The 12,827-nt window shown below is 40.7% G+C and overlaps 1 protein-coding gene across 1 annotated transcript; it reads left to right on the top strand.

Annotated features, from left to right (window-relative positions):
* Positions 1 to 3,209: 3,209 nt before the first annotated feature.
* Positions 3,210 to 9,035, top strand: ERH (ERH mRNA splicing and mitosis factor). The gene is made up of 3 exons (XM_009634189.2): positions 3,210 to 3,316; positions 4,481 to 4,601; positions 7,252 to 9,035. The coding sequence occupies exons 1-3, from the start codon at positions 3,310 to 3,312 to the stop codon at positions 7,352 to 7,354; spliced, it is 231 nt and encodes a 76-aa protein (XP_009632484.1). The 5' UTR covers positions 3,210 to 3,309; the 3' UTR covers positions 7,355 to 9,035.
* Positions 9,036 to 12,827: the final 3,792 nt, after the last annotated feature.

The following is a 12,827-nucleotide window of genomic DNA, read 5'->3' as shown; positions in this document are numbered from 1 at the left end:
CGGCACAAAGGCCGGTCGCCCTCGGAGAGGGGAGGAGGGAGGAAGGGAGGGGGGAGGCTTCCGGGCTTGGCGTGGAGCGGGCTTGCCCGGGAGCTTCAGCCCCTTTTCCGGGCGCTTCTGGAAGCGCAGCTCTTCCTCGGGAGCGCCGCCCCCCCCGGTTCCGTCGAATGCGCCCACCTGAAATGGCCGGGTTGCGTTACTTGGAGCTGTTGCTGCCCGTGCTGCTTTCCCTCCTCCTCCACCCCAATACTTGGAGGAGGGGAAGGCGGCAGCTTGCGCCGGTGGACTCTTTGAACGGCAGGCTGAAGCACAAAGGCCCACCGATCACCATAGCTTGTTGCATTCGTCTAATAAAATCCAATGTGCTGCAGCGAGTCGTTGCCCCATGGCGGAAAGACAACTGCTTCTGGGTTTGCAGCAAAGTTCTGCATCTGTCTGGCACTTGCTCAAAAGTGGTTCTTCTGCTCAGACAGGCAGCTATGAGCCCTGTCCTGTTGTCCAAAGTGAGAGGAGATACTTAAATCACTTTTTTCTGCAGAGCAGGAATAACTGAAAGGCATTTAAATCTGCGGTATACTACTTGCATTTGCATCACTGCACATCTTATTCTTACAATATTTGTTTCTCTTCCTTTTTAATTATTTTTTACTTTATTATTGAGTAGACTACAATTAATAGAAGACTCTTTGGGCAGATGCTGCCTAGCTCCTAAGGCCTGGCGGTCAGCGCTGCCTTAACTGTTTTTACAGTTTTCTGTCTTCAATAATCAGAGCACATTCTAAAGTGCTCTCTAGAAGTTCAAAACTGGTGTATTACAAAATGTGTGGTATCTTTTTCAGTGTCCTGCTTAACAGCAGACAGTACAACTGTGCTTTAAAAGAAAACACAAGAAAAGCCAGCGTATGCATTAGAATAATAAGAGTCTATATCTGGGCTTTTCCAGATAACCTGGTCCTAATGTATGAAGGTTTATGGATCTTCCCTTGGTTTGATCTTTTTTTTTTCCCAACAGTAAGATTTATACCCATAGGAAAGCATAATAGTTACTAATCACACTGAATTTTGCCCTGTCGCCTAGGCACATATTCAGTCAGGCGGGTAATAAGTTGGAGGAAACTTCTCTTGGGCTTCTGAACTTGTCACTTTTTTGCACTGTAGTGGCAGGAAAGGAGGAGCAATTTTAGGAGATCAAGCAATTCCCCCCCCCCAAGGTAAAATAGTGGGAAGTTCCCAAGAAAATGTTTGAGATGTAACGCATTCATTCTACAATACAGATGGTCCCAATGGCATTAATTTTAATAAATTCCAGGTCAGTGTCTGATATGGATGTTGTAAAGTGTCTGAAATGGTAAAAGGTTTAAAGTAAGAAGCCCCAATAATTTCTACCTTAAAGTTCTAAAAGAACTGGCTTACATGTCCATCTCACTGGTATTTTTTCTATAATCTGGTTATTGGGATAATTTCACAATATATACGATTTTTTTAAAATATTGAGTTTAGTTGAAAGAGATAAAGATGTGTACATAAGCAGACACCATAGATGTAGTTTGCAAGACACACTGATGCTAAGATAACCCAGCTTTTTTTAGAACACACAGACTGAACTGGCTGATGCACCTCATCCGTTGTTGTTAATAAGGGATCCTTAGTCAAATGCTCCCAGGAAATCAGAGTTGCAAGTCCTGGAACCAAGCCTTGTCATCAGTGACCAGCAAATAAAAATGACAGTGCTGGAAAAAGCTTTATACTTTATTATAAAGTGTGGCAGAATCTATTTGGACTCCCTGGTAAGACATGCCCAGTCAGGCACAATGCACTGAGCCCCCCTTGGGGAATTCCTGTCAAATCTAGTATCCGCTGGCATACATGAAAGTGGACCTAAATGGTCTAGTCTCCTTTGTGTGATTTTTTGTTACAGTGTGTAGCACTGAATTCCCCTCTTTTCCCATTTCTGATTGGGAAAAGTCTTGCTGCTTCTGTTTCTCTGTGGCACTTTTTTCTGGGCTTCTCTAAAATTCTCTACCATGTAATTTGAGACAGAATTTAAAGAACTGAGAACTGTATTCCAGGCATGAAAACGCTATTGGTCATGGTATAAAAATTTGTGCTTTTTCCGCCTATGTTCCTTGTAAATCCTAGTATTTCCCATTTTTCTTTTCTGTCACTGCATTTGAACACTGAAGTTGTATCTTCACTGATCTGTCCAAAGTGTGGGTCAGGATTTTTCTGTCAGCAGCTGATTAATTTAATCCCAATAATGTGCTTTGATATCTGTTTCCAGTGTGTCTTACTCTGCAGTTGCCTGCATGAATATTACATGTTGTGTGCTCACCTCATATATTAGCATTGAAAATGTTGGATCCAATTAGCAGCACTGGAAATGGTGGTTTGTAGCATGCTTGCAAACTTTCTGTGCTGTGTAACCTGTTAATTAGATCACAGATTGTGTACACTTCAAAAATCCTTCTTCTTGTTTGCTCAAATGACTTGCTGTAGCCAAGTGAAAAATATTACAGAAATAACACAAGCCAGAGACTGTGCAATCATCTAAGTCTTTCCTGCAGAAGAGCAAGCTTACAGACTTTTAACACTTGGAACAGTTATCTGTGCCATAATTACTGTCGCAGTAGACTCACTGAAGTATGAAAAATCCATGCTTCTGTTCTGCAGGAAATAATCTTGAACGCTAAGTGTGGATTTGTTGTATAATTTGTGTTCTCTTGAAGTTTAATGAATAACTCAAAATAGCTGTTTGTGTTAAAATCTTTAAGGTGAAACTGACAGTGAAGTTAAGTTGGCCTCCCTCCTTGCTCTTCAATTGGAGTGTTTAAAATCATACTAAAAGCTTGCATTTGGAGTAAAATAAGTAAATGCACTAATGGCATAGCTCTTCTACATTGACTTTATTGCTTTGCTTTTGTGTTTAAAGAGAAACTACTATTCACATCGTATTTTTGACAACACAATAGCTGCTTTACTGGTGGTTTTACGCATTAGAAAGTTATGTAAGGATTGACAGGACTGATTGGAAACAAAAATTATTAACACAGTATATGAACAGTAAATGCTGTTTGGAAAATGTCTGTGTCCTTGATCACTAGTTCAGTGTTTTAATATTATGCTTCTTTTTAGTGCTTCTTTCAGAAGCACTGCTTTAGAACTTAATTCAAACAAAAAATCATTCACATTTTGCAAGTAACCTGTTTTCTTGGTGTTTTTGTTTTTCAGTCTCACACAATTCTACTTGTCCAGCCTACCAAGAGGCCAGAAGGCAGAACATATGCTGATTATGAATCGGTGAATGAGTGCATGGAAGGTGGGTGCAGACACTGTTGTTAAAACCCCTTTTTTGACATACTCCCAAACTTATGCAGTAAGAATGTAAGTAAGTCACTGTTCATATTTTTCCAAGGTAATTCACAAAAATGCAAAAACCTCATGCTTTTAGTTCACTAATGTTTTAGCAAACTAAAAATGTTATTCTTTATTTTCAGAACTTCCTTTCTATATTAAATGTCTCTTTTTGATTTATCTAGGTTGAAACACATTCAGTTTGTGAGAGTAGGCAATATTCTTGGTGGGGCCATGCAGCAGACTTGCCTGAATGCATTTCATTGCAGGATCAGAGCCTAACTCTCACACTAATTTTTGTGCTAACCATGGAAAGGAAAGATTGCTATGGGAGATAATGTATAAAATAAAAGTACATGTGCAATGGATACATAATTTGCAGCCTCGTGGCATGTGTGCCAGAGAAAAAATACTGCGTGACTTTAAGAGACACATAGTGAGCTTGGAAAGAAGATTGAAGTACTACAGCTGCATGATTTAAATGTGAAGTTCACTTAACATTAAAAATTCTAATTCCAGGAAGTTTTGTGAGGCAAACAAAAGCATAATAAAGACCATATAAAGCCTCCATGCTCACTTTAATACTATATTCTTCTGAAATGTATCTAAATTATGTATGGGCTAGCTTAAAACTGATTTAAGCTCACATACAGGCTTGTGCTGTCACTCTTACCTCAGTAGCCCTCTTTGACTCTCTCATCAAGAATGATCTCTCTTCTGAGATTTGAGTAGTTTATTTAATACTAGTTCTTCTCTTTCTCAGGTACTTGTACCACAGGAATATGTGTTGCAATTGCTATCTTAAAATTATTAGGAGGAGTTTCAGGTTTCCGTTGGAGCTTACAGCATGGAAAGTTCCATCTCTGATAGAACTAACACTTTTTCCTCTAGGTGCTTCTGTCCATGCATCTTATGTGATTTTTATAGTACTGGTATTATGCTTCAGTGCGAAGAGGTAGAACAAAAGCATTTGAACTCTGCAAAATCTGGGCAAGAAGTTCATGTCTCTGTTCTCATGGTAGTCATCTCTAAACTTCCCTGATATCTGAGGTTCAGTAGCTGAAGAAGTTTCAGCGAATACAGTTGTTGCTTTTTTTAATATTGTATTGTTAATCTTTTTTCTCTGTAGGAGTCTGTAAAATGTATGAGGAGCATCTGAAGAGAATGAATCCCAACAGTCCATCCATTACATACGATATCAGCCAATTGTTTGACTTCATCGATGACTTGGCAGACCTCAGCTGTCTTGTGTAAGTTCAGTTTTCAAGTCCATTTCAGCGACTTAGAGAAGTCAGAAGTCTTCCATGTAAACTCTTACATGTTTTATGTCAAATCTGGTAAGATTCTGGGTTTTTTTTGCAATAACTCTGTTAGTAAGGCAGCAGTATTGCAGCTGGCATGCCATGTTGCCCACTCCGATTAACTGCACTGGAATAAAGTATCTCTAAAGAAAGCTCAGAAACTGACAGTTCCACTTGGGTTTTAGTCGCATTGAAGCTCCCAGCATTTCAAATATTGAAGTCCAACAGTTTAATGCAGCTACATGTTTTATTAGTTCTAGAATCTGTTTAAATTGGAGCTGTATCTGCCTTTGTGCGGTTGGTCCAATTCTTAAGGAGACAGAATGCTCACAGAATTTAATTCAGCTGAGGGCTGTACTAGTGGTACAGCAGAAGCGCATAGAAGCGCATTGCAGCCAGTTGTTTGGTTTTGATCCAGCAAGATGGACATTTCTGTAAATCCTAATGAAGCAATTGAGAAACAGATCAATCCTCCAGAGAGCCCTAGATAATTATTTGAGTGTTCTTGTGAATACATTATCTCCTGTTCTCATCTGTGTCTTAAAGTTGTGGGCAAGCAAAGGTGGTCTTGTGTACTTCCCATTCTGACTGTACTGTGAAATCTAATGCTAAATTTCACTGTTCAGAACATAACTTTAACACTGTAACTAAATCACTTAGTCGAGGTCATGAGTACTTTCCATACCATAAATTTCAAGGTAATGGTTTGATACGACAGTGGTATCAACTTTGCAGAAATTCTGTAGGAATAAGGATACAAATCTCATATTCAAATAACAGAAGACATAGTATTTAGCTTTCTAAGCTCAAAATTCCAGAAACACTTTTTTAAGACGGTGAGTGTCTAGTGTGGACATTCCTGCAGCTGTACTGCTCTGTCTGATATCCCAGTGCAAGTACTGGTGCAGCTGCACAGTGAACAACCTTTGCCAGTTAATTCTAGTTTAAAATAAAAACCTATTTTAACAAAACTGAGCAGCAGATTGCTTTCCTTTGCTTTCTGATGTACATACAGGATCTATGTTACTGATAGTGACTTATTACAAATGCCATTTACCAAAGTTTTCAGTAGAATAAGTAAAACAGGTTTACAGTTTCTGCAGAGTTACCTTGTTCCGAGACATTCTGCCACGCTTGATCTTTGTGTGTCATAGTGCTGTGCTGATGCGGTTTGAAAGACACGCTGGGTTAGTTTATCTAACAGACTGAAGCTAGCTACTTGCTTCAGGAAGTAGCAATTGTTTTCTAGTACAGTCTTGTGCCTTTCTTTAATTAGGCTTGTAAACTCAGTGTTGTGCCAAATTCTACTTCAGCTTATAGTTTTCCACCAGATGGCACGCGTAGCACATAGCGTACTGGACATGTGTTCATGGAGACTCCTGAAGTACTTGCTGTCTGGTCTCACAGTGTAGTGCTATGAGTGGATTGGGGTGGGGGCAGAAATCAGTAATTTTTTCTGAAACTAACATTTCTTATAATACACTGGAACTACTACTAACTACTATATCAGTGTATACTGAAACTCTTTCTGTGGCCTTGAACTAGTCATGATGGGTTTAAAATAAGGCTTTCTTACAAATACCATGCTTAGGGTTTTTTCCTTAGGTAAAAACTGTAAATTATTCTGGATTGAGTTAGCTCTGGATTTTTACTTAGCTTCTTATCAATGACCACCTCACCCTTCTTACCTGAGTAGAAGAAATATGTGTGCCAAGATTTAAAGACTGAGTGGGAGGGACTTCAGTAGTTCTCGAAGCGTTCACTGAAAGTACCACCTTCATCAAAAAAAAACATTCAACTTCAATGACTAGGGGGAAAAAGAGGGCATGAATCTACACGGATAACTTCATGCAGTTTGCTTTCTTTTTTCAGTCTAATTCTGCTTCAGTTCAGCAGTGTCTCAAGTAACTGAGTTCTCCGGCCCTGGCACAAAATCTTGCTAGTGAACTTTTATCAATTATCCTTGAGTAGCAAAGAAAATGAGTCTGGGGGTTCTTGTTTTCAGTTTGGTTTTTATGAAGTGTCCTTGTTTGTTAGATGTAAGCTCGCCATCACTGCCAACTGGCAAGAATCCTTTGTCATCCATCTATGATCTACCTTTGCTCCTGGAACATCATGCTTTTATTCATTTTATAAAAATTCCAAACAGAAGTGGAGCACTTGAAAACTCACATAAACACTTGCTTGAAGTAGTGTTGAAGAAGTGTTTGGCTCATCAAGACAAATTAGATGGTTTCCTGGTAGAACTATTCTTCATTCTGAGCTCCAGAACATTAAGGTGCTCCACTTGTTGTCTCCCATAAGTAATTATATTCATGAATTAAAAGGTGAGCACATTGTGATCCAGTCACTCAGTAGTCCTTGGAGCATCTATTTTATTTCAGGTTCTTACTGATCTGCTGGGTAACTGTTTTTTAGGGAGCAGGATAAATCTCTTTGATATAAGTGGCAATTCCCATCTACTTCTGATATTACTTGTGTTCTGCACATGACTTTCTGCCTCATAGACTTGAGGACGCTTAATTGTTTGTGAAGTTTTTCTGCTAGAGGTACTTACACCACAGACTGGTATTACATTAATTCTTTTTTTCTTCTCTAGTTACCGTGCTGATACTCAGACATACCAACCGTACAATAAAGACTGGATAAAGGAGAAGATCTACGTCCTCCTCCGCAGGCAGGCCCAGCAAGCAAGCAAATAATGGGGGCGCCATCAGTACGTGGGTTTGGGGGAGGGCTTGGACAACAGGTGTGTACAGAGTGTAGTAGTGAACGTTTTGTATTATAGTCATCCTGTTGTCATCTTGTTAAACTCTTTAGCCAGGACTGAATGTATTAGAGATGCAAGGATTTTGTTGGATTTGACTTTTTTTTTTTCCAGTGTAAATGGAGAAGAAAGTGCAACATCTTCAGCAGAGTTTTGATTTGGGTTTTTTCCTCTGGTTAGCTAATGGTCCTACCTTATTTGAACCCCTGGGGCTGTTCACATTGTACTTCACCACATTCACTGTATGTGCCCTTCTGTGGGGTTTCCAACATTTAGTTATGTCCTTGAGACAGTCTTAATGGGGAATAAAAAAATACCCTTTAGTTAAACTTGAGTGCTGAATTTTGTGTTTTCTGCCAAACAACAAATTAAATCTTTCTTGCCTGTTTGCTAAAGAACAGGCCTTGCAAGGTTACATGGACTGAACCAACAGTTGTTTGTTGTATCACAGAACGGCTCAAATTCTGGCCTGCCGAGTTAACTTCTCCTGCCTAACCTTGACTACTGTGTTTCCTGGGGATCTTTGGGAAACACAGCAACCCTCTCGTGCTCTAAACTTCATCTTTCTACAAGGCATTTATATTCGGGTAAGTGTGCCTGCTCTGGGATAGGCAATGGGTAAGAACAGGCTGTATGTATCACATCTCAGACCCCAGGAATTAATCAGCTTCCAGCCCTCCCCTGAGAAAGGAATAGGCAAAGCAAATTGTTTTGATGGGAATCTGCCCCAGACTACATTTTCTCTTTACAAAGAATAAGGGCTTAACTGCTTGCACACACTGTAAAATTATATCTGCCCCGGATATCTTGAACACTGATATCTCTGTAATTTTGCTGTACTGAAAAAGTTTGGATTGGAGGACACATTAGACCAAAAAATATGTCAGGTGGAAAAGCAAGGCTGGCTTGGTACTTTGTGCCTTTGCGTTAGTCTAGAGTTTGTCTACTGTAGGTATAGATTTGAGTCTTAGACTGTACAGGTATATTCAGCCAGGAGCAGTCCCAGGATTAACAGAGGACTGTAGCGCTCGCCAGTGCGCTTAACTCCCTAACAGACATCGATAGTTTCTGATGAACCTCACAGCAAATGGCTTTGCTTGAAAGAATCAGAGTTCAAATTGGCTGTCTATGGTAGAGCTTTAATGAAAATAGCTTCACTTAAGCGATAAGTAATAGCTGTGGAAGACTTGGAATCAAATTACTGAGGAGAGAGAAATTCTTAGAAAGGTATCAGGAGAGGGCAGTTAGACCATACTAGCTCTGTAGTTGTAGAGACCCAGAAACGATTCAATCTACTAATGTAAAAACATGCTTCATTTATGATAAATAGTGATTTTCAAAGCATAGTAGGTCAGAAGTATATTAATCCACTTAAGGTTACCTAAATCTATATGGAAGTTTTACATTCAAATGCAGCTTGACACAGTAAGTAAAACTTAGAAAATTCACTATTGCCCCATATAATAACATTTAGGTTTAATATAAGCAATGTTATTTAAACAGCTTGTATAGCTTATCCTCTTGTATAGCAAGTAGTAAAAGAACATGTTCTTTCCTAACATGTTTGGGTTTCACTTCTGATAAACATTTACAATTTAAAAAAAAAAATCCAGTATTATGGTGGATCATTCAAGGTGCTAAGTAGGATGCGATTTTGCAGTCTTTAAACGAAGCCAAGTAAACATCCGTTCTCACTTCCTGTCGCATTAAAAATAGTGATTTAGTGTTTTCCTTATTCTGTGGGCTCGTTTTCAATTTAAGGAAAACCAGCAATGTGGGCTCTTTCCTTATTGTGAAAAGTGCAAGGAGCGTGCTGAACCTGTAGTAACCGGGAACTTGGAATGTAACACAGCTTTTCAACAATCACCTAAAGCTTGATCTGAAAAAAAAAAAATCTCCCTCTTTATTGGTTTGGGCTGTAGTATAACAACTGTGCAAACTAAGACCAGTAAACAAGTACAAAACATGAATTTCTGATGTTAGAGCAGAAAATGGGAAGAAGGTGCTTTAAAGCAGGTGGTAATAAACATTCCTTTACGAAAGGGACTTTGTGAAGGTACGTTTTTTTAGACAGTAGAAGCTCAACAAGCTTTAACTTCAAGGTTAATTCACAGTGATTCACTTCTTTAATTACTGAGATGACCACAGAAGTTTAAGTTTTCACAGAATTGGAAAATGCAAGTAAATGTTCCTTTTATACCTCTGGAGCCAGACTTGGCTTTCTGCTGATATAAAGATACTGTCTGTAGACCACTTAAAGAGAAGGGACTTGGGCATCATCTCTCTTTTCCCCCGTCACCCAGCTAGAATTTTTTTTTTTTCCCCTGAAATAAACTAATAGTTAAAACTCTCTAGCGCATAGTCCTTGAGCTGCTGTTCTCTATGCGCCTTTAGAGTTGCCTTTGACTTGCTTAACTGCTCACAAAACAACAGATTTGCTGCTTAACTGAGACTGAATACGCTGGAAGGAAAAAACACACTGCAGCCTCTGCCTGATGTGCAACTGGTGAGAAAGAAGAACGTGGAAAGCTGTGCCCAACTAACCACTGCCTTCAGAAATACAGCAAAGAGGGTTATGAGCATTTGGAAAACGTGCAAGGTGCTAGTGGGCTGCTTCAGCAGGCTGGGTGAAAAATGACTCTCCAGTCTGCTTCGTGGCCCCTCTCCAGTGAAGGATGACAGCCCGTGCATTTGGGACTGCCTCCAGCTGCACCTGCCCTCAGAGGCGTGAGGCAGCGCTTCTGCTAAGACAAGTCAGACATTTGCCCGAGTTCAGCTACTTCAAAAAAGTGGGGTTTGTCAGCGGCATTTTGCAAGTAAAGCCATAAACAAATTGCATGATTACAGAAAGCATGTCAGAAAAGAATCTGCCATCCCATGCACACTTTCCCTGTGGCAGACTGTCTGGTGCTTCCTGCGTAAAGGATAGGTACAAGCAGCAGCAGTGTTGGTCACAGCTGTTACAGCCTGGGAGGAAATGGAAAAAGTAAATCATACTTGCTGTTTCTGCGGGAGAGTGGTATGGTATTGCAGGACAGGGATAAAGAATGGAATTCAGGGACCTAGTATTGCCAGGGGTGGAAATACTTGATACACGTTTTTTAAAGCGAGGTCATTAAGCAAGCCTGGGCTCAGTTCAGGGAGATGTATGAGCCCTTGTCCATCACCAGGAGCAGAGAGCAACTGAGGTACTTGCCTGACTTCAGTTTGGCTCATGGAGCCATGAAACGCACTGCATCGTTTGTAATCGTGGAATAGACAAGTCCTCATGCAGTCTCTGGATTGCCTGCTACTGATTTCAGGTTGAGGCGTGACCAGAATGGAACAACTCTGTTCTTGGCATTGCATGTTCACTAAGGAAATAGCAAGGTGAAATTCTGCAAGATGGCTGAGCTGAGCCAACAGTTCACTGCCGTTGCCAGGCATGCTGCTGCTCCACGCTACGTACAAAAGAGACGTTGGGTGCTGTGGCAGCCCTGTTCTCCCCTTCTTCCCCAATCGGCACCAATAAGCAGAGCAGGCAGTCACTTAAAAAAAATCTCATCTGAGGCTTTGAGAACAAGACAAAGCATGGTAGATGCCGTTGCAGAAAATGGTAGATAAATCGTCATGTGTGTGTATATATATATATATAAATGATCAGTTTATCTACCATTGCATGCTCCTGCCAGTCAGTAACACACTGGGGCAGGAGAGGATGCCTGACACTGTCGCTTACTTTAATTAATCCTTTGGTACGGGCCAAAACCTTGCAGCCAGTTCAAGGGACCTGGGTCTGATGTAAGCTCACTAGGATTAGAATTTGAGTTGTATCACAATAATAACGGGATCACTCTTACAGGAATCTTGCTCCACAGCCTCCTCCAGTATGCTGAAGGGGATTGTGAAGAGCAAAACTGAGTTTGTATTCCTGCTTCAAGGGTGAAATAAGCTAGGTAGTTAAAATACTTGTCTACAGTTTCTTCCATTGTCACGTTCTTTTAAAATAGACTGAAATCGTGACATCCATCGTGACACATCATAAGCACAGCGGGGAAGTAGCGTCCCCGTCATCCCATCAGTCTGTTCTCGTGCTTAAGGCCACAGTCATGTACAGCGGGGGGAAAAAAAAAAGTTAAGTAGTAGCCAAGACCACCTTGTTATCTTTGTTGGTAGCCAATATATGTGCTTTAGAAAAGCCTGTGTACAGCAAGAGGAGACTTCGCCACTTGTAGTATTTTTTAGGTTGGAAGAGCCAGCAGATTTATCACTTGCATTAGAAAGAGGTAAGGAAGTTGCAAAGTTGCTGGTTGTGATCTCATTACCACATGCCAAGCAATGAGCTCGCTTGGGATGCACTAAAAGCAAGGATGCTCCGTAAGATGACTCAGTCTCAGAGGGTGGAGGGGAACGCTCCAGCTACTTTGCTTTAGAGTACATAAACAGTTATGTACATTTGCAATTCCCACCGAGTAACAGCCCGATCGTACTGGAACTCAGCTATGCTGGAAGCTCAAACAATCCATCAAGAAAGCTAATAAACAGTGAAAAAAATCAAGGGTGGCTGGGTTACAAAGTACAAAGTAACTTCAAGCTCCTGTTTTTCAACTGCTGTGAAACTGTGTCTGCTAGACCCTGGAGAGCATTAAAACAAATTATAAATTCTCTGTCTTACCATTATCATAGGTTGGGGGGGAAAATATCTGTGGGGCCGGGGAGCATAATTTAGCAATTCCCCAGCAGAAGACGGGCTATGGCTGAGGCTCATGACCGTAACCATAATTCTCAGCCTCACTGGGCACCTGAACCACTTGCCTTGGGTACCCACTGTCCCCTGAAGCCTGGAGCGCTGACTAAAGTATTTGTCTCAAGATAAAGCGATAAGTGATTTGTACTAGCTGGCCATAAACTGCAAGAGTAGATCTGTTGAAACAGAAAATTATTTTAAAGCTCTGCCGTATTAGTGAATTCTCTGAGGTTTTCTACACTGAGCGTCTCGTCTGCTATAACGTTACTTCAGTGTTGGCTGAATATAACGTACCATTCACTGAAATAGCAGGGGAATGAATTTGCCACTGAAATAAGCTGAATGGAGATGTTTGGGTTTGTGTAGTACAAGGCAGCTCTCTATTCTGACCCGTTAATAAACGCTTCATCCTCACTATGTCTGAAAAGGATTGAAGTTAAAGTAAGCCCCATCTGGACTTGTTACAGGGAAACACCCTATTCTAGCAATTAGTGTTTTCATTACTGTAGTGGTCTGATCTGTGCCTGTATGAACAGTTTATCTGAAGGAGGTTTGGGCACAGCTCCAATTTATAGGTTTTATTCCTGCTATTTGTGCCGAGCTTGCATACGACACCAAGTAAAACATTCATGCTGCATATCCCAGCTCAGCACCATCCCTGGTGGAGCATTAGCAAGGGGTT

Source organism: Egretta garzetta, unplaced genomic scaffold, assembly GCF_000687185.1.
Source record: "Egretta garzetta isolate BGI_Z169 unplaced genomic scaffold, ASM68718v1 scaffold2, whole genome shotgun sequence".
Taxonomy (NCBI): Eukaryota; Metazoa; Chordata; class Aves; order Pelecaniformes; family Ardeidae; genus Egretta; species Egretta garzetta.
This window is presented reverse-complemented; position numbering and strand designations above follow the sequence as displayed.